This window comes from Lipotes vexillifer, unplaced genomic scaffold, assembly GCF_000442215.2.
Source record: "Lipotes vexillifer unplaced genomic scaffold, Lipotes_vexillifer_v1.1 scaffold496, whole genome shotgun sequence".
Taxonomy (NCBI): domain Eukaryota; kingdom Metazoa; phylum Chordata; class Mammalia; order Artiodactyla; family Lipotidae; genus Lipotes; species Lipotes vexillifer.
Window position 1 is genome coordinate 3,854,525 of NW_006786690.1, and position 26,049 is coordinate 3,880,573.

Here is a 26,049-nt window from a genome sequence, read left to right on the forward strand (position 1 = left end):
GGCTTCCCTGGTGGCGCAGTGGTTGAGAGTCCGCCTGCCGATGCAGGGCACACGGGTTCGTGCCCCGGTCTGGGAGGATCCCACATGCCGCGGAGCGGCTGGGCCCGTGAGCCATGGCCGCTGGGCCTGCGCGTCCGAAGCCTGTGCTCCGCAACGGGAGAGGCCACAGCAGTGAGAGGCCCGCGTACCGCAAAAAAACCCCCAAAAAACCCGACTTGGAAAGGGTTGGTTTCCACCCTTCTTTCAGGTTTCCCATGACCTCTAGTCTCCCTTGACCTCTGACCCATGACCTGAGGTTCCTTTCCAGTTCATTTTTTTTTTAGTATTTATTTATTTATTTTGGCTGCGCCGGGTCTTAGTTGCAGCACGCAGGATCTTTAGTTGCGGCATGCGGACTTCTTAGTTGTGGCGTGTGTGTGTGATCTAGTTCCCTGACCAGAGACGGAACCCGGGCCCCCTGCATTGGGAGCGTAGTGTCTTACGCACTGGACTACCAGGGAAGTCCCCCTTTCCAGTTCTGACCTCCTATTTGCATTCTCCTTCCTCTCTGACTTCTTTCCGGCCGGCGTCTCCTCTCCCCTCTCTCCCTCCCTCCCTGCCCTCCTCCTTCTCCTCTGTGGTGAGCACCCAGGAGCAGAGGGGGCTCACAGTGGGGAGGAGCCCCACTCAAGGGAGGGCAGGCTCGGGTTCCTGTCTTTGCACCACTGCCTCTCCTTCACCCTCTTTGTCCTCTGCTTTCCCAACCATACCTGCTTTGTCCTCAAAGGCAAGAACGTGCCTCGCCGCAGCAAGCCTCTCAGCTCCTGCACGTGGCCCAGCGGCCTCAGGTTCCTTCCTGAGATGGCCTCCTCCCCGCCCACCAAGTCCCCACCTCAAGGCTACCCCAAGACATGAGCTCTTTCCTGGTGCAGGCGTGGTTCTCGGTACTTCACGTGTGTTAACATTTCATCCTGGAGCACAGCTCTGTGGGGTTGTTTTTACTATTGTCCCCCCTGTACAGGCTAGGAAACTAAGACACGAGGTTAAGCACCTTGTCCGAGGTCACACGGCTGATTTGAACCCAGCATCCGAGCACAAGCCTGGCTGTACCACCTCCCAGGAAAGCCTCTCTAGGCTTCATAGCTTTTGGCCCAGCTTTCGTGGCTCAAGGTCCACCCAGGGCCCTTCCTGGCTGGCGGGGACCACATCATCTCTACGAGGCAGTTTGCTTAGTGATCAAGCACCCACACCTCAGGCTTAGACTCAGGCCTTGAATCCCTGCTTTGCTGCTCACTAGGTGTATGACCCTGGGCAAGTGCCTCAGTCTGCCCAAGCCTCATCTGTAAAATGCAGATAACAATGGTCCCCACCTCACAGAGTGGTGATGAGGATTTCGCAAGTTAAGTGCCTGCTCCAGGGTAGCGCTCAGTTAACATTAGCTAATATTGCCATCGGTCATCATTTTGTCTCTTTGCGTAGCACTGCCTCGCACCCTGTCCTGCACGTAGAGGCCTTTAACAGTGTTTGGGTTCAACTGAATCAGTGACGACTTTTGTCTTTACCTCTCCTCCTCTTGTTTCAGTCAAACTAGTGTTTGCTGAGCATCTCCTCAGTGGTGGGTGGTGTACCAGGGGCTGGTGACACAGGGAAGAGTCAGACTGCCTCGGAGAGCCACAGCCTAGTCGAGGAACTGAGATGTGAAATGACACCAAGCAAGACCGGCAGTGTGGCACAAACTCAAGGACCCAGCGGCTTGGGTCAGAGGGCTAGGGCTGCCATGGCTCAGAAAAGGGGAGGTCAGGATAGGCCACAGGAGAAAGTAGTCAGGAAGGGTTCCTGGACGAGGGGAGGCCCGAACTGTACCTTGAAAGGTGGGCTGAAATATTAGGCTGTTTTGAGTTGCCAAATGACAGAAATTCAACTCAAACCAGGTTAATTTTTTTCTTTTTATATGTCTTTTTCTCTCTTTCAATCTTTTTTTTTTTGGCCACACCACATAACTTGTGGGATCTTAGTTCCCTGACTAGGGATTGAACCTGGGCCCACCCAGCCCCGGCAGTGAAAGCGCTGAGTCCTAACCATTGGACCACCAGGGAATTCCCTAGGTTAATTTTTTTTTTTTTTTTTTTTTTTAACCTAGGTTAATTTTTAAAAAGAGAATTCACTGGCCCCTGTAATGGGAAGTCCAGGTATGCAGCTGGTCTTAGGCTCCTTTTCTTTCTCTTAAAGAGTTTCTCTCTGTCTCTGCTCAGTGGGCAGGCCCAGAATCACACCTTACAGAAGACAGACAATCTTTCTCTCGTGACTTTGGCAGAGAAGTCCCAGGAAGTATCCTGATTGGCTGGCTTGGGTCATGTGCCTGTTTCTGATCCAATCACAGTAGCTGGAGGGTGGGGCACTCTGGTCAGCTCTGACTCCTGTGTTCACCCCGTGTGACCATAGGGAATGGGTTCCCCACATTATACGGGGAGTCGAGAAACTAGCCAGACAGAAAAAACAGATGGTGCTACAGGTGGGCCTCAGAGGGTCAGAGAGGAGAGGTGAGGGTGTCCCTCTGGCAAAGGGACAAAGACAGGCTGACCATGGATGCCGTGGATTGAGCAGTGAGGTGATAAGGCGGATTAGTCAGGGGAGGGGAAGAGCTTCCACAGGACGCCGACCCCGCCACCCCTTGTACTCCTTCACCTTCTTGTCTTTCTCTCCCCTGCCTCCTTTACCCCAGTGCTGTCCTTGGCCTTGTGATGCTTCTCTGTACCCTGAGCCCCTTGGGGCTGGATGGACGGTCACCCAAGGTGGGGTATGGGGGTTTCTGCTTTTTCCAGGTTCAGAACCTGAACAACATTGTCTCTTTCCCCCTGGACAGTCTGTTGAAGGGACAGCTGAGGGACGGGCGACAGGTGAGTTTCCATGTGGGCAGCAGGGGGAGTGCAGAGGTGGTGGGATGGAGCAAGACAGGGCTTGGCAGGAGACGACAGGGGAGGCAAGGCTGGGCTGAGGACGGAAGCCAAGCGAGGCTGTCCCCACATTACTGACCCTCAGGATGACAGGAGGACCTGGCCCTGGGGTGAGCCTAGGATAGCTGACTTACTGTCTGCCAGGGCCCTTTACAACAACCCAATGCGGGGCGGGGCGGGGGGGTCCTGTAGGTGCTGTTATCCACATTTTGCAGTTGAGGAAACTGAGGCTCAGGGAGTTTGGTACCTGCTTACAGTTTACACAGCTGGTCAGTGGAGGAGCCAGTGTGAGAGTCAGGCCTCCTGACTCCCATGCTTGGCTGTTCTCTCTGCAGCAGGCAGCTCCTGGCTAGAGGCAAAGTAGAACTCAAAGAGAGTAACAGAATAATCTCCCTGGGAAGTCTGCCCCAGAAGGCCCCTGAGAGGTTCTCCCCGCAGAGGCTTTCCTCCTCGCCCGGGAACCACCCAAACCAGACCAGCAGCTTTTTCGCCTGGTAGACTGGGGCACCTTGGAAGTTTGGGGGTGGGGGCAGGGGGGCTGTTCTGAAGGGTGTGAGCAGCCTGCTGGATGAGGCCCAGGCAAACTAGGCCAGGGATCAGCCAGGTCTCTCCAGCTTGCTGTGTGGCCTCGGGTAGGCTTCTTAGCCTCTCTGTGCATATGTCCTTCCACCTGTACCTTCCTGTTGAAAGGGTGAGCAAGTACCAGGCAGGAGAAAACAGTGGGGTGAAGTTAGGGGAGGATTCTGATCTTTATCCTCCATCCTTTTCCTCATGGCGATCTCCATCTTCTAAGGGAGGGGACTCAGGGCAGACCCCCCAAAATCTCCCCAATACCCTAGGCCTGAGCCTACCAATTCAGAAGGATTACTGGCAACTGCGGGAAGAGGTCAGTTGGGAGAAGGGGCTCAGCTCTGAGAAATGGGGTTGGTTGGGTCTATTTTGGGGGGTCAGGTTTGCAGTCAGGGCTATGTGGGCAGGGGAGTGGTTGGATTGTGGCTCTGAGCAGCACAGGGGAGCATGCAAGTGCAGGGTCCCCCTAATGGTAGCAAAGTGTACTGTAGATTCCAGACCCCAAGAGCCCCTTTGGGCAAATTGTTCTTTCTCAACTACAGGATTCCAAAAAGCAACTGGAGAAGGCATGGAAGGACTACGAAGCCAAAATGTAAGTGGCTGCGGCCAGGATGGTTTGTCCAGGAGAGCAATGTTTCTGTTGCAGCGGGAGGCGGGATATGGGGAAGAACCTAAGTGCTGCCAGGGCACGTCACCCAGAAGCACATGGCACCTCGCTCTCTAGAAATGTTTATGGGGGCTGGTTTATGCCCAGGCCTGATGGGAGTCTGGGAGCTGGAGCACGAGATGACTAAAGGGACCCCAAGATGCTGCTCTCAGAGACTCATCTGCTCAGTGGTGCCAGACATGGGCAGAGAGATGGAAAGGAGCATCCATTTACTCAACACCTCCATGTGCCAAACATCCATCCTCACACTCACCCAGCCCTGTGAGGGAGATACGAGTATCCCAATTATCAGAGGAGGAATTAGAGGTTCAGAGTGGTTAAGTTACTTGCCCGAGGCCACACAGCTAGGCAGAGGCAGAGCTGGGATTCACATTCGTTGATCCTGTTTCTGCAGCACCAGGCAGTATCTATAAACATTTAGCTGGACACAGAGGATGAAAGGCCATACCCAGGCCTCTTGTGTGCAACACACAATACTCCAGATTTCTCCCTAGCTACTGGGACATTAGGGAGACAGAGGGGGTCCCAGGTACCCAGTAACGAACTGCCCCTGAGCAGGGACTCCTTGGGCTCTGCCTGCCAAACTCTGTCCAGGTCCTGGCCCCAGCCCACTGCCAGGACCCAGCTGGGCCCACTGTACCTCAGGGCACCGTTTGCTCTTCTTTGTAAAATTTTGGCTTCTCTTGCATTTTGCAAAAGCAATATGTGTTCATTATGAATAACTTAGAAAATATGGAGAAGTAGACGAGGAAACATTTTTAATTAAGAAGATGAGGGTCACGTGGGGGAATATCCAGTACTTGTCTCTTGTTAGAATTTGTTTACATATTGTGTGTAGCACTGTAATTTCATCATTTTAAAAAAGTGGAGGGTGGGGGAGAGCTCCCTGGTGATCCAGTGGTTAGGACTCGGTACTTTCCCTGCCGTGGCCCAGGTTCAATCCCTGATCGGAGAACTAAGATCCCACAAGTGGCATGTCGAGGCCAGGGGTTGGGAGGGGGAAGCGGGGGGCGGGGACCCTACCAAAAACCAGGAAGAAGATCCTTCATTTCCAGCCTAATGTATTAACATCTTTCTGGTCATTTTTCTATATATAAAGAAATATTTTTACAAAACCGAGATCATAATAATCATACTGGGGTTTTTTTGCTTAAAAATACATTGTGACCATCTTTCTACATCATTACATATTTTTATACAACGTCACTGAAATGGGTGCACTGTGTGTCAACATATGCATAATCCACAATGTATTTAATCTGCCCCTGTTGTTGGGGAAGCATCCTTGGAACTAAATCCTTGCTCCCACCCATAATTATTTCTGTAAAATCCTTCCAAGAAGTAGATCCTGGAGCTTTATTGTTCCTCAAGCTCCCAGCACCATGGGGAACTCCCGGAGTCTGAAGGAGGCCGAAACTCCTCCCCCCAACAAGGATCTCCATCTACACTCCCGCTGTGGGTGTAGATCTTGTGGTGAAGGGTGTGGGAGCTGTGATGAGCGTGGCCATCTGTTCTCATCAGAGGCCTAGGGAGGGGGTGTGGACAGGCAGGCAGGTGATCTTTCTCTTTATGATTTGATGTGTGATCACATGGTCTTCATCTTCCTGAGTGACCTTGACTAAGCCCTTAGCCTTTTAGCCTTTCAGGGCATCATCTACTAAATAGAAAGAATAAGCCCTACCTTGCTGACCTTCCCCAAGTAGCTCTGCTTTTACCAGATTGATATATTGATCTTGCCTGTAAGGTTTCGTTTAAAGAAAAGACTGTGTGTAATAATGGGGAAAGGGGCTTGTCTGAGGTTACGCAGTGAGTTATCGACAGGACCTGGGCTAGAACCCAGGACTTCTGAGTCTGGTCTTCTTCTTCTTCCAGTGGTCTCCTGGCTCCTGCTTCTATAACATAGATCGAGCTACATGTCCTGGCACAGGTGTCTGTGTACATTCGTTTTATGAGGGCTCCAGGTATAGCTAGATATTAGCGAGCCATGCGTTGCTGTGTAATTCCAAACTCATTCTTACCAAACCAGTCTGGACAACAACCGCAAGGGCCCAAGGGCCCTGACAGTATCTGTTGAATATCACCGGGATTCTCACCCCCCTGGTTGTTCATATAGGGGGTTCCCCTCTCCACCTGGGGCTGCTAAGAAAGGCGTCCCAGGACCTGTGCAGGGGACACAGTTATCTAGGCTGTTCCATTTTCAGGGCTGTTTCCTCGCCTGAAAAATGGGACCAACGATACCTTGCAGGGTTGATGTGGAGATGAAGTAAGTGCAGGGCATATACAGCACCTGGCACTGCAGTTCAACACGTACTTATTGGCCATCTTTCTGAGCCAGAACTGGGGCCAGAATAACACAGCAAGGGGTTCAGAGGCAAAAGCCCAGACCTCTGCTCCTAGCATTTCCCCAACCAGCCTGGGATCTTGGGCAATTACCTCCCTTCTCTGGATCTCAGCTCCGTCTTTTGGAAAATAGTCCCTGACCGTGATCTATCAGAAAAGACACTGTGACTGCCACCAGCTGGGGGAACCAGGCAGGGAAGGAGGGATGGAACAAATCTGAGCCACAGTGTTCATTACCAAGTGCTGTCCCTAAGGCTCTAGCATCAGAGGCTGACTTGGGTTCACATCCTCTAGTACTTAGCAGCTGTGTGCCTCGGACAAGTGACTTATCTGTAAAATGGAGTTAATGATTCCTGCCTCATGAGATTATTGCTTTGGTGTGTGAAGGGCCTAGCAGAGCACTCAGCACAAAATTAGCACTTAAAAATAATTATTAATAATAGCAGCTAATATTTATGCTTACTTAAGCGCTTCCTTTGTGCCAACTGCTGTGATAAGCTCTTTACATCTGTCATCAGTTATTCATCTTGGAAGGGAAAGGTGCTATTATCCCCAATTTACAGGTAAGTAGTGAGGGAAAAAATATCACCACAATCCCTGCCTTAGTGGATCCCACTGGTTTGTAAGCAGGAAGGGAGGTGGGTCCCAAAATAATGAAAATACAAAGTGACAGTGCTATAATGAAGGCATCAGCACAGAGGTGGCAGAACAGGCAGGCAGTTCTGGGGTGGAGGGAAGGGTGGTTGGAAAAGGCATCACAGGAGAGGTGGTTCAAGGTGTCAGGTTGGCAGATGCAGGATTCGTTTTGATTCCTTTCCTCTCCCGTCTCCCTCCCGCCCCGACCTCCTCACTCCACTGGTACCTGTTCCTCATCCCCTGAATAGTTAGTGTTAGACTGTGGCTGTGGTCCCCTCCTCCAGTTATCTCTGTCTTCTTAGTAACTAGCCTTTCAGCACTTTTCATTCCCGCTGCAACTCCATTCAAAGAAAATAAAAATATTCCTAACATTTGAAATGTTTATGAAACATTGGTCATACTTTGAGGACAGGGAGGGAATGGGATTTGCTATTTTCTGTGTGGGGTTGTGTGCGGTGGAATGAAAGCACTCCCAGCTGTTAGTCTGAGGTGTATCAGGTCATTTCAGGTGACTATTTCAGACTTTGTAGGGAAATCTTTGTAAATTACCATAGCTGAGGCTGAGGGACAGAGCTATGGTAATTCACAAGGTTATCTTCATCCTGAGCTAAGTAGCTTCTGTCCTTTAACCTCCACTAGACCTTGCATAAAAAATATTAAATAAATAGGAAGTATGCTACACTAAAAAAATTATCTAGGGAATTCCCTGACGGTGCAGTGGTTAGGACTCAGCGTTTTCACTGCTGGGGGCCAGGTTCGATCCCTGGTTGGGGAACTAAGATCCCACAAGCCACGTGGCACAGCCATATACAGATAGATAAATAAATGCATAAATAAATAAAAATAAATTATCTAAGGGAATCATCAAGTTCTTACTATAATCATCAGTATCATTAGCATCATCATAATCCTGTCATTTATTGAGGGCTTACCACACACCAGGGACTGTACTAAATGTTTCCAGTGCATTAAATCATCTGAGAAGTAGGCAGTATTAGTCTCATATTTGAAATGGGGAAACTGAAGCTTAGAAAGATTTATAAGATTAAGTAAGCGAGGGAGCTGCCATTCAAATCCAGAATCCACATTTCTAGCCACTGTACTATACTGTGGCCTCCTTTTTGTCCATATACTCTGGAGCAGACTTCTTTCCATGCCAGTATATATAGATTTCCCCCATCCTTTTTAACAGCTGCATAGTATTCCTATATGTGCACATAGCATAATTTATTTAACTACTTCCTGTTGATAAATATTTAGCTTATTTTTCATTTCTCCCTATTTATTTACTTATTGGGGGGGGTGCATGCCACGCATCATGCGGGATCTTAGTTCCCCCACCAGGGATCGAACCCATGCTCCCTGCAGTGGAAGCGCAGAGTCTGTTAAATCTGGAGCACCAGGGAAGTCCCTCTCACTTTTTGTAGATATGGTAACAATGTAGACGGGAGCTGCCCTTGCCCTCTCCCAGCTGCTCTGCCCCCTCAGTCTCCCGCCACCCTTAGCGAGCTGCCAGGCTCATTGTTGCTCAGGCCTGGCCACCACTTCTCTCTCTGCTGCTCATCTTCAGATCCCAAAAAAGCATCTGCCCTGACCCCCAGGCCCGTTCACAGGGTCAGTCCTCACCTAACTCCACTCCCCTGCCACAGACTCCCTCTTGAGGTATCATAAAGCTTTGGGGAAATGAAGAGTAACCACTTCTAAGACCATTAAAAACAAACAAAACCACACACACACACAAAAACAAACCCTGCAGAACTCTGCTCTAGAGCAGTGGTTTTCACCCAGGGGTGATTTTGCACCCCAGGAGACATTTGTGGTTGTCACAACAGGGCAGATGCTACTGGCATCTAGTGGGCAGAGGCCAGGGATGCTGCTAAACATCTTACAATGCACAGGAGGGCCCCCACAGTAAAGAATTATCTAGTCAAAATGTCTGTAGTTCCAAGGTTGAGAAACTGCCCTCTGGGTCTCCAGGGACAGATTCTGCAAATAAACACCATTCCAGAGGTCTGACGTCAGTAAGGTCTAGAACTTTAGAACCAGAAGGGGCCTGAGAACTCAGTCTGGGCCATTGCTTCCTCAGTTTACAGATGGGAAAACTGAAGCTTAAAGGGCCTATAATATTATACTGTAGTGTCTTCTGTCTGCTAAGTCTTTTGCATACTTTATCTCATCTGGGTACAGATAGAGGTCCCCATTTTCCAGATGACGAGACTGGGGCTTGGAGAGGGGAAGTTAATGCAGATATAAGGTTATCCCACGTCTCTTTTCTTTGCTCAGGGCTGGCACCCACTGGGAGCAAAACTATACACAAGCTGTCTCCTTTACACGAGATTCACGGGTCTCATGCGTCCAGCCCCAGATTTGGAAATACTCTCCTGGCTGGGAGTGGGTGGTCTGATGGGTGTGGGATTTCCAGGAAACCATTTATACACAGTTCCACCCATCCACAAACAGGAGAAACCACCAACTCTGAGATCCTTAGGGGAGAAAGCCCAGGTTACTCTTAGCTACAGGATGGGAAGCGCTTTCTGTCTTCACCTACAAAGAAAAGAATCAAGGTGTTTTAAGCTTTAAATGGGAAGCTCCATGGCTCAGAAGAATGAAGGCACCTTGTGGTCTTTTAACCCACATGGTCCTAAATCCCTTCCAGAAAAATCAGAACTGGTTACCCCCATCCCACCTGGCCCTATCTGAGCCCATCCCCTCCCTGCCTAGAAACCATCAACTCCTTCCCATTGCTCTTGGGATAAAGACCAAGAACGTCAACACGGTCTGACTCAGGCCCTGCGTGGTCTGGCCTCTCTTTACCTCACGTGGAACCACCTCCCGCTCTGTCCGCTGTGAGCCCTGATCTCTCCTGCCTCCGGGCTGTCCCATGGTCTGATCCTCCCACCCAGCCCTAGCTTCCTCTGACTTCAGATCCCAGCTCCAGCACCACTTCCTGAGTAGCTGGATGAGGTTGGATCCCCCATTTTACTCTCCCATTGCTCTCTTCAAGGCTGTGATTTGATTCACGGGGCTGGCTCGCCCCCTCACCAGCCTGTACATTCCCTGAATCCACACTGTTGACCGTTGTACCCCAGCCCCACCACACAGCTGCGCAGAGGAGGGTCCCCTCACTCTCGTGTGCCCGTACAGACAGGAGCATGTAGGGATGGTGGGACATGCAAGGGGATAGTGAGAGTTGTTCAGGCCTCTCTTTCCTGGGGGCCTAGGGCCAGGCTGGAGAAGGAGAGGGACCGGGCCAGGGTGACAGGAGGGAGTGCCGGGGAGGCGGTGCAGGACACCCAGAGAGAGCGACGCGTCTTCCAGCTGCATGTGTGTGAGGTAAGGGGTGCCCCAGGCCGAAGGAGGGGTGGGATGTGTCTTCCTGTCTGCATCCCTGAACGCCCCCGGGGGCCCAGTCACAGTCTCAGCCTAGGTCCTTGCCAGATGGCCCTTGAGAGATCACCGAGGTCCAGTCATGGCCAAAAGGATTAGCCTGGGATGGGGACGGCAGCCCCTTGTGCCCAGGATTCAGCTTTGCTCACATCACACACCTTTCCCTGCCCTCTCCCCAGTATCTGCTGAAAGCCGGGGAGAGCCAGATGAAGCAAGGTCCTGATTTCCTGCAGAGCCTCATCAAGTTTTTCCACGCCCAGCACAAGTAGGTTTCTCCCCGTGTCCCACCCCCAACCCCACGGTCGCTTGCCCCTTAACCCTCCAGGCAACCGAGAACAAGGCCATCCCCAGGGTCTGGCAGACCCTTGAGGCTTCCGTGTGTGTCTGTACCTCAGCGGTAATGCTTTTTACAGCTGCTCTTTATTGAATGCTCACCACATATCAAGCACTACGTACCCTACACACACCCCTGTGAGCAGCTACTGCTAGTATCCCCATTTTATAGATGAGAAAATTTAGACTCAGATTTACTAAGATCACACAGCTAGGAAGTGGGATCTGGACCCAGACACTCTGACTCCGGGGTGCCTGCTCGTGGCCGTCACACTATATTGCCCCCGGGTGCCCTGTGATCTTTAGAGCACCTTCTCCCACACTTCCCCTCTCATTTTCATCTCTCTCTCTGGTCCCTTGTTTGGCCTCACACCCTTAGCTTTTTCCAAGATGGCTGGAAGGCTGCTCAGAGCCTGTCCCCCTTCATTGAGAAGCTGGCAGCCTCAGTACACGCAGTAAGTTGGGCCTCACCCTTGAGCTTGTGGTCAAGTCCCCTGTCCTTCCGGGAGAATCTGTGGCCATGGAATTGCTGGTCTCTGTCCAGAGAGCAAGGAGGCTACTGCCCTGCTGCTCTGGGTCTGGGCTCTGTACCTGGCACATCCGCTGGCTGATGATGGGGTCCTGCCCTTTGTCCCATAGCTGCATCAAGCCCAGGAGGAGGAGCTACAAAAGCTGACCCAGCTCCGGGACTCCCTCCGAGGGACGCTGCAGCTTGAGAGCAGAGAAGTCAGCCCCTGAATCATACCCAACCAAGTGCCCACTCCCAAGGCCCACCCTGGAGGGAGGGAGAAAAGGAAGACCCCATAGCATCCCCTTGAGAAGTCTCCCTGAGTGAGACCCCTTTAGATTGGGGCTCTTCCCACCCACATGCCCTGAGGTCTCCTTTGCATGTCCGAGGAACAGGAGACTCTGAGCCGGAAGAACTCAGGAGGTGGCTACAGCATCCACCAGCACCAAGGCAACAAGCAGTTTGGGACAGAGAAGGTGGGCTTTCTGTACAAGAAAAGTGATGGGTAAGTGTCTCAGAGAGCTCAAGTAACTTGCCCAAAGCCACCCAGCCAGTAAATGATAGGGTTGGGTGAGCTGCCTGAAGGGACTGTTCCTATCATTTGTGTAGACCCTGAGGGTTCCAGGACCCTCCACCCTGGCAGTGCAAAATCATCAGAATCCTGGGCTCGTGGATTGCTGCTAAATTTGGTGGTGGTTCTTACCGTAAAGAAGAAGAATAGCAGCAGCGAACAATTTTTGAGCACTTATTATGCACTAGACAGTCTCCATGGCCTCACCTGTAATCTCTATAATATATTGACTGCCTGGAAATGAAACTGTTGACTGTGCCCTGCTCCCTGGTGTAAAAAAAAATCAGTCTGTGAAATGCAAAGGCCTTTATGGGAATCCATTAATTTTTTTACTTACTAATCGGTTTTTATCAGAGAAGAATACCTTTGTTAAGCCGATTAATATTTACCTCTTACAGGAAAAGTGTCAAGTAGCTTTGATCATGGATTTGCTAATTTTATTTTTGAGGGCTCGATATTTATCTTGCTTTGTCTTTAACCATAATTCATCTGTTGTGGTCAAGAACCTGTTCCTCCTCTCAGACTAGGAGGTCCCTAAGGTTGGGAACTGTCTCGTCCATCAGACTGGAAGGTCTCAGAGGGCCAAGGTCACATGCCCCTTTAGAATAAAGATTCCTAGAGAGTGGGGCTGTCTGACTGGGAGCTTCCTAATGGCAGGGCTGTGTCCCCTGCAGCAGAAGGGAGCCCAGGGAGTGAGGGGCATAGGGGTCACGAGGCAGAAGAGGTGAAGAAGTGAGTCCTGGTCCAGGACTCTGTTCACTGATACAGGGGAATTAGGTGTGAGCCTTGAGTGACTGTCTTTCTATCCCTCTGGACCCTAGAATTCGAAGAGTCTGGCAGAAAAGGAAGTGTGGAGTCAAGTATGGCTGCCTGACCATCTCACACAGCACGGTGAGGCCTGGAGGGGTGGGGGGGTCTCAGGACATGATACCAGAACTCCTCCTGGTGTTCAGAGCAGACAGATGTCAAACCCTCCCTCTAAGACTGGTTGCAAACCTGGATCCAGGGAACTGGAGACTCCCTGTGGGAGGAAGGAAGGGATCCAAAGCCTCACACTCCACATCCTTGAGGTGCTAGGAGAGGGGAGACATAAACTGGAACACGATTATTATGCCCATTTAACAGATTGGGAAACAAGCCTAAGAGTTTGAGAGGCCCAGAGGGTAACATGTACATCCTCCATCCCCAACTTCGTACAGATAAACCGGCCACCAGTGAAGCTGACCTTGCTGACGTGCCAAGTGAGGCCAAACCCCGAGGAGAAAAAGTGCTTTGACCTGGTGACCCGTGAGTAGTCCCTGCCCCCTACCCAGCAACTGCCCAGGGCTTCTCTGAGAGACCTGTCAGCTCCTGGGAGGCTCCAATTAGGGGTCTGTGTCCAATTCCACATGTGTTTATCAAATAGTTGCTACAGCAGGCATAAGACTGCTTAAGCTCTTTTCAGAGGCTTCACCCCATGTCACATTAAACATTAAAATGCACCCACACCCCACATTAAATATGATTATTTCTGTAAAGCATATTTAGATGGATTTGGGTAATTTGGCTTTCAAAATTATTACTTTAAAATGTTCAGTTTTCATCTTTTGGGGGCTTGGTGACAGGCTTTTCATGAGCTCCAGCGCAGGCTGAGAAAGACCTAGATCTGGTCTTCAGGGAGCTCTGTCTGGCAGGGGTGTGAGGTGGGGACCCAGAACTGCAAGGTGATGGGGAATGTCCAGAAGAGAGGTGCAGATATAGCACCATCAGAGATTAGAGTGAGGGGGGAATTCCCTGTCGGGTCCAGTGTTTAGGACACAGTGCTCTCACTGCTGAGGGCCTGGGTTCAATCCCTGGTCAGGGAACTAAGATCCCGCAAGCCATGCGGCGTGGCATTAAGTGAATGAATGAATGAATTAAAAAAATTTTTTTAATTTAAAAAGATATATTAGAGCGAGGGAAGGCCTGCCCTGTTGTGAGGAATCAGGAAAGCCTTCTCGGAGTTTAGCCTTGAAGGACACAGAACATAGAGTCTGGGGGAGGATGTTTCAGGAGATGAAAGGCATGGAACCAGGAGAGTGGGTCCTCCAGTTTAGACAGGGTGCAGGGTTCCCATAGCAGTAGTGGGAGATGAAGCCTGGGACCGCCTCTTAAAGGTTTGGACCTTGTTTCCTGGCAGGAGGGAGCCATGGGAGGCCTTGGAGCAGGGAAGTGGCGTGATTTGAGCGGAACCTTTGGCCCAGCAATCTGGCAGCTGATGCGGGCTGGGGGACAAGGGGGAGAGGTGGGGAGCAGGAATACCCGAAGGGAGGCTGTGGGGCTGGGAGGGGAGGTGGCCGTAGGTTCAGAGGCTCCTCTGCCCGTGAGCTGAGGGGGGCCCTGTGCCCTGGGAAACCTCGCCTGACCCTGGAAGCTGGGCTTCACACAGAGGGCCTTCTTGGGGTCCTACTCTGGAGGTTTCTTCTGAGAAACTGCCCCCTCTGCTGGCCACTGCCATTACCCGCCCACTGTAGCTTAGCAGAGCCTGGCCCCAAGGAACAAAACCTCCGTCTGGAGCCGGCGGTGGGGGTGAGGGCTTCCCAGGCCCAGGGCAGCAAGGACAGCAGGACTTCTGTGAGCCAGACAATGCCCCTCTCCCCACAGACAACAGGACATACCACTTCCAGGCGGAGGACGAACATGAGTGTGAGGCGTGAGTGCCCCCCACGGCTAGCCTGGGAGTGGGGGCAGGGGAGCAGCCTCCGGCCCGATACAGGACCGCACCACCGCGGGCGTCATCCCCACGCCACGCCTTACTCTCCGCAGGTGGGTGTCAGTGCTGCAGAACAGCAAGGACGAAGCCTTGAGTAGTGCCTTTCTGGGGGAGCCCAGCGGCGGCCCGGGGCCCTGGGGGGGCGCCGGGCTGGACGGGGAGCCCCAGGACCTCACCAAGCTGCTCATCGCCGAGGTCAAGAGCAGGCCCGGGAATGGCCAGTGCTGCGACTGCGGGGCTGCAGGTGGGGCCGGACGAGGAGGGAGGTGGAAACGTAGGGGAGGTGCCCGCGCCTCCATGCACGAGCTGCGCTACTTTGCAGACCCCACTTGGCTCAGCACCAACCTGGGCGTGCTCACCTGCATCCAGTGCTCCGGCGTCCACCGCGAGCTGGGCGTGCGCTTCTCACGCATGCAGTCCCTCACCTTGGACCTGCTGGGCCCCTCCGAGCTGTTGGTGAGGGCGGGGCGGGGCCGGAGGGCGATCAGGGCTGTGGTCTGATGAGGAGGCGGGGCTTGGTCCCGAAGGGCTCAGCTGGAGCCTATGGGGTCGGATGGGGCGGGGCCAAGGTGAGGCAGGGCCAAGTTGGGGCAGGACCCAGACGAGCCAAAAAGAGGATGGACGGGGCGGAGCCGAGCCTGGACCAGGAGGGAGGCTGAGGGGTGGGACCTCTGGAAGCTCAATCCTCCAGGGGGCGCTGTCCTAACCACCGCGTCTTACCCCCACTACTTTCCCGCGAACCCAGCTGGCCTTGAACATCGGAAACACTCGCTTCAATGAGGTCATGGAGGCCCAGCTGCCCTCGCACGGCGGCCCTAAACCTTCAACTGAGAGTGACATGTAAGGCGATTCTCAGCTGGGGGCAGATTCTGGCCGGGGGATTCTGCTTCCCCGGCTCCCAGGGAGAAGTCTGGGGAGACGGGAGCCTCAGACCTGGAAGAGTCCAGGACATGTGGGGTGGTTTCAAGGGTCAGCTGAGTAGAAACGGTCCTTGCTCTGACATCCCGCGGTTATTTTTGGCAGGAGCACCCGCAGGGACTATATCGTGGCCAAGTATGTGGAACACAGGTTTGCCCGGCGGTCCACCCCCGAGCCTCAGAGACTCTGGACGGCCATTTGCAACCGGGACCTCGGGTCTGTACTGGAGGCCTTCGCTAATGGGCAGGACTTTGGACAGCCACTGCCGGGGCCTGAGGGGCAGGTGAGAACCCTCTCCAAGGGCCACTTATAACCCAGCCACACTTAGCACGCCCCAGTCCTCCTCCAGGGCTGGCTGTTACTCCCCCCCTGCCCCACCTCTGACATCTGCTGAAACCCCACCCGTCAGAGGGGTAAATGGGAGAGAGCACAACTTAAGTCAGGAAGTCCTGAGCCAAAATCCTGGCTCTGTCTTTTCCTAACTGTGTGATCCTGAGCAGTTTACTGAACTCTGAGTCTCATTTTCTCATCTGTAAAACGGGTTAATGATAGCACCCATGGGGTTGAAGTGAGAATTAAGTCCCGTATGAAAGGGCCTGGTGCATAATATATGTGCGATAAATGTTAGAATCTTTTTTTCCCTTGAATAGCCTTAGAAATGGGGAGGGGTGGGTCAGATCAGAGCAAGGAAGGCCATTGCACTGGTGATCCTAGTAACAAACATCACGTGAGCCAAGGGGGAAAGGATATCAGAGACATCTGAAGGAATAAATTGATACTGATTGGACATCAAAAATTGGATGCCATGTCTTTGAGCTGTCTGCCTGATATCTTGTGGGCTATCCAGTGGGCAGGGTGGGTGTAGCACTTAGACGGGTAAGAATTTGGAACAGCCTACACGTGAGTGTTAACTGAAAGCTTGAGGTTATTCGACGTCTCTGGGGCAGTGAGAGAGGAGCAGAGAGAAGAGTCCAAGGCCAAGAACCAAGTTTGGGAAACACCTTCTACTGGGGAGGAGGAGGTAGAACCACTGAAGGAAACAGTGAAGGAATGGCCTTTCATCCTCCTCCCAAACATGAGGTTTCACCATTCAGTTCCTCTCTCAGGGGTTCTGGCAGCTTCGTATCTGGAGGTGTCAGGGGGCAGCAAGAGTTTAAGAGGGTAATATTGGGGGGCAGGTGAACTGGGGTAAACTCAGAGGTGTGGACATGTATTCAGGCACCTGGAGAGCTCGCCCTGCACTTGGCTGTCAGAGTCACCAACCAGGCCTCCCTGCCCCTGGTGGATTTCATCATCCAAAACGGGTGAGAACCTCCCTGCCCACCTCCTCACGCTCCCCTTGCCTTCCTCTTTTCCCCCTCTCCTCCCTCCTTTCCTCTCTCTCTTTTCCCCCTGACTTTGACCCCTTCACCTGTCTGTTCCCTTCCTTCCTCCCTGACCCACCCCCCCACACCCCGCCACAGTGGTCACCTGGATGCCAAGGCTGCTGATGGGAACAGCGCCCTGCACTGCGCTGCTCTCTACAACCAACCCGACTGCCTCAAGCTGCTGCTGAAAGGGAGAGCCTCACTTGGCACAGGTGGGGCTCCGACAACTCCTCCATCAGACTCCCATTCCTGACTACCCCTCGTGGGGGACTTCCTGCCTTATTTCCAGACAGAGAGCACTGGTAACAAGCATGGACTTTGCACACAGACTTGGGTTCTAATCCTGGCTTGCTTCTGACCACCTTTGTGACTTTGGGGTTTGTCCATTCATCTCTTGAACCTAAGCTTCCTCATCTGTAAAATGGGAATAATACCACTGACCTAGCAGACCTGCTGAAAGGATAAAATAAAACAACGTTTCTTAAAGTACCTAGACAAATAAACATTAACTGAATCTGAATAATAGTGCTTGTAATAGCTATGATTTACTGTTTAATGTGTACCCGGTAATGTGCCAAATGCTCTATGTATATTAACTCATTTAATCCTCATAACAACCTCGTCAGTAGTTCCAAGTATCATACTCATTTTATAGATGAGAAAATTAAGGCCCAGAGAGGTTAAGTCACTTGTCCAAAGTCACACAGCCAGGAAGTAGCAGAGCCAGGATTCAAACCCAGACGATCTTGATCCCACAGGCTCATCCTAACCTCTAAGTTATAATGCCTCTTTGACCCTGACCACGACCCCTGACTTTATCCCTCACAGTGAACGAGGCAGGAGAGACAGCTCTGGACATAGCCAGGAAGAAGCAGCACAAAGAGTGTGAGGAGCTGGTGAGGTCTAGGGAAGGAGAGGGAGCCCCCTGACCCTTTCTGTCTCTCTGCTGAGGCCCTGACCTTCTGAACTGCCAAGGCTTTGTTTTTGGCAGCTGGAGCAGGCCCATGCCGGGACCCTCGCCTTCCCCCTGCACCTGGACTACCCCTGGGGGATCTCCACAGAGCCTGGCTCTGACAGTGAGGAGGATGAGGAAGAGAAGGTGCGTCCCAGCCCTCGTCTCTCAGGCCTCCAGACAGCCAAAGGGAAGACCTGATGGTCTTCCAGGTCCACATGGGACCTGATGTGGGGAGGGGCGGGGCTGAGCTGGAGGAACCAAGGTCATCCTCCCTCCCACACTTTTGCCCCAGCAGCGCTGCCCGCTGAAGCCCCCAGCCCAGGTCCGCTGGGCCAGTGGGAGGCTGGACATCAGCAACAAGACCTACGAGACCATCGCCAGCCTGGGACCAGCTGCCCCTAAGATCCAGAGTGAGGACTGCCCCCCACCTTTGCCGGTCAAAAACCCTTCTCGGACCATGGCCCAAGGGCGTGCGGGACATGCCAGTGGAGGTATGGTTGGCTGCCCAGAAAAATGCTCTCATGCCATTCATTGAGGGCCTGCTATGTGCTGGAGCACTGAGCTCAGAGTGCTCTATTAGTCCATACCGTCCTCACTGTCACCTGTCAGGTAGGGGTTATCATCTCCCCATCACAGGTAAAGGAAGAGAGATGTTAAGTAACATGTCCAAGATCCCATAGCTAAGTCCCTGATGTGGGCTTCCAACCCAGGTCTGTCTTATTCCAAATTCCTCAATGCTTCACTGAAAGAAAAAGAGAAGCATTTTTTAAGCATCCACTGTCTTGAGTCCCTTGGGGGCTACTGAGACACAGTCTAGTGGGAGAGATAAAAACTGGAATGTAATTCTTTATAATATAAGGCACAGTGCGACATAGAAGGTAAATTCCAAAAGGACAGAAGCAAGTTTTGTTGACTACTATTTCTCCAGCACCTAGCACAGTGCTTGGCTGTTGTCAAGAACTATTTGTTGAATGAATGAACAGGCTTGTTCTGGGAACTCGGGAGAGGGAGGGAGCGTCTCCTGCTGGGATTGGTAGGGGGGTTAGGAAGGCTTCCTGGTGGAGGCAGCATCAGAGCTGAGCCTGAGGGACAAGCAGGAGAGTCCAGATTGAGGAGAGGGTGTGAGCAGAAGTGAAACAGTGCTAGTCAGTGTGGCCCTGGCCATCCGGAATGAACATCATGAACCATGAGGCTGAAGCATGATGGGGAAGAGTTGAAGGAGAGTGCTGGACAGGTAGATGAGAGCTGGGGAATTGGGAGAGAACCATGATAGATCCCAGAGGCCAAAAGCTGCTTTGAAGTTGAGCACAGAGTAAGTGATAAAGATAGGCTTTATCACTTCTGATTTCAGATCGTTCCGAAGTTCCCAGCCTGAGCTCAGAGTCTGCTGGGGTCCCTGAGAACCTGAGCAGTCCAGCCTCCTCCTCCTCCAGCCTCACAAGCCCCGTGGAACCTGGGGGTCCCAACCAAACCCTACCCAGCTCTGAAGAGGGCCTCTGGGAGCCCCCGGGCCCCTCCCGACCCAGCCTGACATCTGGAACCACCCCTTCAGAGATGTATCCCCCTGTCAGGTTCAGGTTGGTGAAAGCCCAACTGTGCAGTCTCAGCAAGTCTCCTGACCTCTCTGAGCATCCATTTACTTTGCCACCTCTAAACGGTGCCTGCCTGAAGCCCGGGATACCTTCCAGCGCTGAGGCCCATGAACAATGCAGAAATGCTAGACCATAAGTGGAGGGTGATTGGGCCCCTTCCCCCTTCACACACCTGCTCCTGCGCCTGGCCTGGAGAGCTGGGGAGGAGTCTGGGGCTCAGGCTGCTGAAGCTGGAAAAGCGAAGGCCTAGTGCCAACTGTGGCTTGTTCTAGAGGTTCACAGTGGGGTTTTCGCTCTGTCCCCACCTCCAGCCCAGGATCCAGTCCTAACTTCCTTGCAGACCCTTTCAGTTTGGAGTTTGGGGAATAGATATGGTGAAATTTTCAGTGTGGAGGTCAGTTCTGGGTCTCTGGGGCCTGTGATGCACCCAGCCTGCGGGCCTCGTGGACTCTCTACCCACCCAGTCCAAGCCCCCAGCCTTGCTCTATCCCTGAGCCCTTCCCCCTACTCTAAGGGGCTCTCTAGGTGCAGGGGTCACCTTGGCCTTTCCCTGTCTTCCAGCTCTGAGAGCACTCGCTCCTATCGGCGCGGGGGCCGGAGCCTGGAGGACTGTCCTTCAGCCCGGCAGCCTCTACCCAGAAGGAACATGCCGGTAAGACTCCGGGACTGTGGTTTGAAGGGCGGTGAAAGGGTACGAGGGAGGCAGAGCTGGTCCAAGAGTAAGTGTATTAGGGCGGCAGACCTCTGTCCAGGACTGGGGGCAGCCATGATTTGCCCAGTCCCTGTCCTGTTGCTCCTCCTTTCCCAGTCCAGGATGGGTGCAGCTGGGGAGATCCCAGGCCTTGAGAGGCGGCAGAGGTGACAAGGCCCAAGCTCTGACTGTTCCCCAAAGGAGGGTGAGCAAAGCTGTGTCAGCCAGGCTGGTCACTCAGAGAAGGAAGCACTCCCTGCAGACGAGGAAGGGTTAGGGTGGCCGTGTACCAGCCATTGGTTTGCACAACTCTCCTCTTGTACAGGAGTCTCCTGGAATCCACTGAAACTTCCAGGCATAGAGGGATGTGACAGGGACAAGGCAAGAGCTGTCATCCTTAATCCAGCTTCTCCCTGCTGAATCACAGTCTCGCACAATCATACATATTTAGATGAGGAGCCTGGGAGTGGGCATAGGACAGAGGCAGTTGTGCCGAGAAGGAAGCCATCTCTGTTCCTGGTTCCCCTGGGGATTTGTCGGGGTTGGCGTTGGTTGTCTGTGTTGAGAGAGTAGGGGATGGAAGGAGCTGGGTCTCTCTAGGGAATCATCATCCTCAAGTCTATCAGAGTCAGGTACCAGACACAAATGTGTGTCTACAACCAGGTGTCCATCACCCAGCATTTAGTTGATGCCTGTTGTTGAGACATGTGTGATAATAAGAGCCTGGGCTTTGAAGCGTGGAGGTCTTGGAAAAGTGGCTTCACTTCTTCAAGCTTCAGCTTCAGCTGTAAAATAGGGATAATTTCATGTTCCCACAATAGGACCTTTTGAAACTGAGTGAGATAAACAGCTGGTATATAACAGGTGCTTAAGAAATGTCAATGTTCATCCTTCTCTTCCCAGGTTGGCTTCACTGAAGGAGACGGTTCAAGGACTGGGGTTCTCCCAGCAAGTTCTGTGCAGCTTTTGCAAGACTAGCTCCTTACTAGCCCTTGCACGCCTGAACCACCCCCATGCTGGATGCCAGCATTCAGAGCTAGGACTTGAGCCCACAAGACTGGGGAGCTGAGGTGTTTATGCCCTGGGGTCTTGCTGTCTCTGTCCCCTGTGCCTCTGTGGCTGGCCTTCCTCCCTGACATGGGCCCACGCCCCTGCCAAGGACACTGGGCCCCTCCATGTTAGGGCTGATGGCGGTTTGTCTCCATCTCATACCTGCCAGGGACCAGGGAGCCGTATGGCTGGACCCAAGTGCTCCTGACCCAGCTCCAACTGCAGAACCTCCAGTCCCTCATCAGACCAGGACTGTGTTTCTTCCATCAGTCTGGGGGGCTCTAACCTGCCTTCATTATTCTGCAGGCCAGGGATTCTGCCAGACTAGGGACTGTCTTCTCAGCCATTCATCAGCCTAGTATTCTTTGACTGAGTTCTGGCTCTGTCCATTCCTGTGCTAGGCACTGCAGATGTCACAGGAATAAGACAAAGGTCCTGCAGATGTGGTCCCTTTCTGGGCAGCCGGTCCCACGAATTAGGCTTGGAAATGGACAGGGCTAGATTCCAGAGGATGGTCCTGGGCTTAGGGGCAGACTGACAATCATTTGGCTTACACCTGAATAGCACTGCAGTTGTCTACAGCCTGTGTCCATTCTGGTTTCTCAGTGCCCATGCTGTACTGGCTGTTAAATAAATATTCTGAATACCACTCCTTTTGAGGGACAGCACAGCCTTGCTGGGGACCTCTGTTATAATAGATTCCCAGCCAGGAAGTAAAGGAGGGTTCACCCCCTATTTGCTTACTCTCCTTGATTTAGCAAGAATGAAAGGAATAGTCTGGAATGATTATCCTCACTTCTCTCCTCTTTCTCAGTCAACTCAGGAACCTTCCAGTCTCGGGGCAGGAAAGGACCAAGAAAGGAGAAAGGAGAGTGATAGAAATGGAGGGTGGAGACTTAAAGGTTCTACTTTCCAGCGCCAGAAATTCCACCGTCACTTTCAGGCCCATATTGGAAAACAGATACACCTAAGCCATCATCAGTCTCTAACAGGTCAGCTTTATAGGCACTGGGCGCTGGGCCCTGGCAGGGATGGACCAGGACAAACAGGGGAGGCCAGAGGATGCCAATGGCCAATGCAGCAGCCTGGTCTGGGAGGCTGCGCTGTTTACCCTGGAGACCTGACAGGTCTGCGATCCCACAGGAGCGAGGTTGTCTTCAGAGCCCCCAGTGTCTTGTTATTTCACTCATCTCTAATAAAAGATTTTTCAGAGTAAATTTCAGTGGTTTCATTTATGTTCTCTGAAGAGCCGTCGGGAAGGGGAGGGATTCTGAGGGCTTGGAATTCTTTCTCTAGACCTGCTAAGAGGGACAGCCTGGTGTACAGCAGTGGTTTGCAACCAGGGGTGATTTTCCCCCAGGGGACATTTGACAAGGAAGACACATTTTTTATTGTTCCCAACTGGAGGATGCTGCTGGCATCTAGTGGCTAGAGTTCGGGGATGCTGCTAAACATTCTTCAGTACACAGGCCAGCCCCCGCGAACAAGGAATTATCCAGTCCAAAATGGTAATACTGCCGAGGTTGAGAAACCCTGGTGTGAGGAAAGAGCACTGGACTAGGAGTCTGGAGACCTGCAGTTTAACTCTGCCACAGTCCCTGCTTATTTGTGAGGTGAGCCCAGGAAACACAATGGGTATAGGGATGTGTAAAAAAAGGAACGTACCTTCAAGTTATCCCATCAGGAGTGAAGAAATTGGTGTATTTACTACCAACTCTGGTCTCTCGCTGGTTCAAGGCTCCTCTCTGGGGGTGTCAATTCCTAATTCTCTACTTCCAGGCTGCCCTGAAGCCCTCAGTCAGAGAGATGCAGGAAGCTGTCAGAGGTGTGTCCAGGAATTGCCTGCTGGTGACCTCCAAGGTGGATGGGTAGGCAGAGGGGATGTAGAGGGTACTGACGTGTCTGATACGGTTGAGCAGGGCAATCCTGGGCCTCACTGGGCCTCAGTCTTCCAATCTGTACAAAGAAAGGGTTGGACGATGTTTTCTTAGGGTCTTTCAAGCCCTGAAGTCTTGGCTTCTTTTTTTTTTTTTTTTTTTGCGGTACGCAGGCCTCTCACTGTTGTGGCCTCTCCCGCCGCGGAGCACAGGCTCCGGACGCGCAGGCTCAGCGGCCATGGCTCACGGGCCCAGCCGCTCCGTGGCATGTGGGATCTTCCCGGACCGGGGCACAAACCCGCGTCCCCTGCATCGGCAGGCGGACTCTCAACCACTGCGCCACCAGGGAAGCCCTTGGCTTCTTTTGATGTCACTCAACTCACAGTGGGAGCTGGGTGGAAGTTTGAGGAAACTCAAATCTGCTTTTTCTAAAAGGCAATCCTAAGTAATTGCAGACAGCTGTCTCTTCAATCCAGAGGGGCTTGCTTGGGGGTTGGCCAAGAAGTTTTAGTCTAACCTCCTAAAAGTGGCCTACAGTGCTTTTCATGGTCAGGCCCCACCCACCCCCGACTCTCTTCCCCTCCCCTCCGAACACCCCTCTCATCGCTGTCCTGTAGCCACACCAGTTTTTCCTTCAACCCCCGACACGTGAAGCACCCTCCCTTCCCCAGGCTTTGCACATTCGGAGCTCCAGGAGGACTGATGTGTACCTCTCAGGATGCTCAGGGCTAAAAGTTCTGGCACCTAGTAGGTGCTCAATAAATATATGTATAAATGTTTCTTCTTCTCTTATTTTAACACTCTCTCCTCCTCCCCCCAGCTCCCACTCAGCACTTCCACCCAAAGTTTAAACTTCATTTCTTCAGAGAACATGACACCCCAAATGGTGCAAGTCCCCTCAGACGTCTGCAAGTTATCCTCTGCTTCTTCCTGACCCTCACCCCAGTTGTGATAACACAGAATTGATGGTGTCCATGTTTGTTTAAGGTTTTTCTTACCCATAGACTGAGTTTCAAGCTTGCTGGGACTGGGTCTGTCTTATTCATTGCTTGGACATTCAATATGTATCTGTTGAATGAATGAGAAACCCACCCCTTCCTCCCTTGGTCCCAGCACAGTTAGAAGATTTAACCAAAATTTTAGAAATGGAGGCCTGATTGAAAAACAAGGTGCTTATTTGGGGTTTGTTAGCACTGCACTCCTGGAGACACAGATTCAAGAAGCGCTTCAGGGCTTCCCTGGTGGCGCAGACGTTAAGAATCTGCGCTCTGCAACAGGAGAAGCCACCGCAAAGAAGAGTAGCCTCTGCTCGCCAGATCTAGAGAAAGCCCTCCCACAGCAACAAAGACCCAAGGGGGCCAAAAATAAATAAATAAATTATATATATATATATATATATATATATATATATATTTAAAGGATGTGTTCTGCAGGACTACAAAATGGGGAGGCTTATAAAGGCAGAAACCGCAAGGTTACAGTTAGTTACAGGAGTTGTTTGTCAAGAATTACAATTGGAGCTGGCCAGAAGTAAAGGTGCTTATTTAATAAGGATTGGTTGGGGTCCGAAATGGTTGCATAATTCCAAGGGGAGACCTTGAGACCATAGGGTTTGCAGCTGGCAAGTGTTGTTCTGAGTACCCTGGTGATGTCCATGGATCTGGTACAGCTCAAAGAAAGTTCAGGTTTTCAGTGATGCAGAGATGTGTCTGAAACCAGATCCTCAACTGCTACCGGACTCCATTTTTGTATGCCTGAATTGTGATCACTCTGTGTTAATTTCAATTTGTCATCAGAAGCCAGGTGAGTCCACCCTGTGATGGAGGATGAGGTTCTCTAAGTTTCTCTCAGGAAAGTCTGGAGATTTCACTGAACACTCCAAGCCACAGCTTCCCATCCCCACATACTGCGGACCATTTTTCATGCCTCCCTTCCAGGCCCATAAGCACCCACACACACACTCCACACACACATAGGTCATTTTCTATCAATTAAACTCACGTTTAGGAAGGGATCTGGGTCTGCTGGGGACACTTGGAAGGTCCTTCCACAGGAACACAGATGTGTGCACAGCTGTGGAGGCATGATTCTGTTTCCTTCCTTCCAGATCCAACCCCACTGGGGAGGCAGTGTCCTGACCCCGACTAAATAAAGGGCACATGCACCTGGACACGGGTTTCTCAAAGTTTGGTGCACTTAAGAGTTTCCCAAGCCCTCACTACTCAAAGTGTAGTCCGTGGGACCAGCAGCACTCGCAGAGCTTGTTAGAAATGCAAAACCTCACTGTAACAAACAAAATTGAGGGCAACAGTGGGCCTGGATACACGCGTGTGCACGAATAGTGAGCACAGGGTAGGACAGAATTGGATTTAATGATCATGCAAAATAATGTGATTCAAGCGTACCAAACTGCCTCCAGTTGGGCATAGGCATGAACTAGGTCGGCTGGCTTTGAGCTGCAACGGTGCAGAGACACGGGAGCCCAGAACTCTTCTGGAAGCTCCCGGGGCACCCTCGGGTGCCCTCCTCGCCGCAACAGCCTCTTGTGGCCAGGGACGATGGCCTCCCCATTCGCCAGAGAGCCCTCCTTCCCAAATCTCCCTTCAGCTCCCGGCGCCCCAGGACAGGCCCGAGGTGGAGGGCCCGCTCTCGCAGCCTCGTCCCTCTCTCGGGTGGCCCGACTGGCGGGCGCGGGCAATCTTTGCCCCGGCGAGTCCTTGAAGTCTATATTTAGTGCACGCCACCCCTCCCCCACTGCCGGGAGGCAGGCGGCCGAGGGGGTGTGGGGGGAGAGCCCCGCCCCCGCCGGGCGTGTGTGTCTGGGGCCCGCGCGGCTTGCGCGCCCTCAGCCTTTGCGCCTCCGGCACCCGAAACCCGGCTGCCGCCCCTGCGCCCCTCGTCCCGCCGGGCGTCGCGGGCCAAC

The 26,049-nt window shown here is 52.4% G+C and overlaps 1 protein-coding gene across 3 annotated transcripts in view; it reads left to right on the top strand.

The window, feature by feature from the left end:
• The window catches only part of ASAP3 (ArfGAP with SH3 domain, ankyrin repeat and PH domain 3), a 47,033-nt gene extending 25,712 nt beyond the window's left edge, over positions 1 to 21,321 (top strand). Inside the window, exons 4-25 of one of the 3 annotated variants that reach the window (XM_007459181.1) lie at positions 2,802 to 2,876; positions 4,046 to 4,095; positions 10,368 to 10,479; positions 10,713 to 10,798; positions 11,246 to 11,321; positions 11,506 to 11,592; positions 11,770 to 11,879; positions 12,767 to 12,836; positions 13,145 to 13,232; positions 14,568 to 14,616; positions 14,730 to 14,920; positions 14,999 to 15,132; positions 15,422 to 15,516; positions 15,700 to 15,877; positions 16,813 to 16,898; positions 17,058 to 17,173; positions 17,790 to 17,857; positions 17,953 to 18,060; positions 18,212 to 18,407; positions 19,268 to 19,493; positions 20,070 to 20,160; positions 21,103 to 21,177. In XM_007459181.1, the coding sequence (XP_007459243.1) occupies positions 2,802 to 2,876; positions 4,046 to 4,095; positions 10,368 to 10,479; positions 10,713 to 10,798; positions 11,246 to 11,321; positions 11,506 to 11,592; positions 11,770 to 11,879; positions 12,767 to 12,836; positions 13,145 to 13,232; positions 14,568 to 14,616; positions 14,730 to 14,920; positions 14,999 to 15,132; positions 15,422 to 15,516; positions 15,700 to 15,877; positions 16,813 to 16,898; positions 17,058 to 17,173; positions 17,790 to 17,857; positions 17,953 to 18,060; positions 18,212 to 18,407; positions 19,268 to 19,493; positions 20,070 to 20,160; positions 21,103 to 21,177 (2,367 nt within the window). Of the gene's footprint in view, positions 1 to 2,801; positions 2,877 to 4,045; positions 4,096 to 10,344; positions 10,480 to 10,712; positions 10,799 to 11,245; positions 11,322 to 11,505; positions 11,593 to 11,763; positions 11,880 to 12,766; positions 12,837 to 13,144; positions 13,233 to 14,567; positions 14,617 to 14,729; positions 14,921 to 14,998; positions 15,133 to 15,421; positions 15,517 to 15,699; positions 15,878 to 16,812; positions 16,899 to 17,057; positions 17,174 to 17,789; positions 17,858 to 17,952; positions 18,061 to 18,211; positions 18,408 to 19,267; positions 19,494 to 20,069; positions 20,161 to 21,102 lie in introns of all 3 variants that reach the window. The other 2 variants (XM_007459182.1, XM_007459183.1) reach the window with 2 other exon arrangements.
• The last annotated feature ends 4,728 nt before the right edge of the window (positions 21,322 to 26,049 follow it).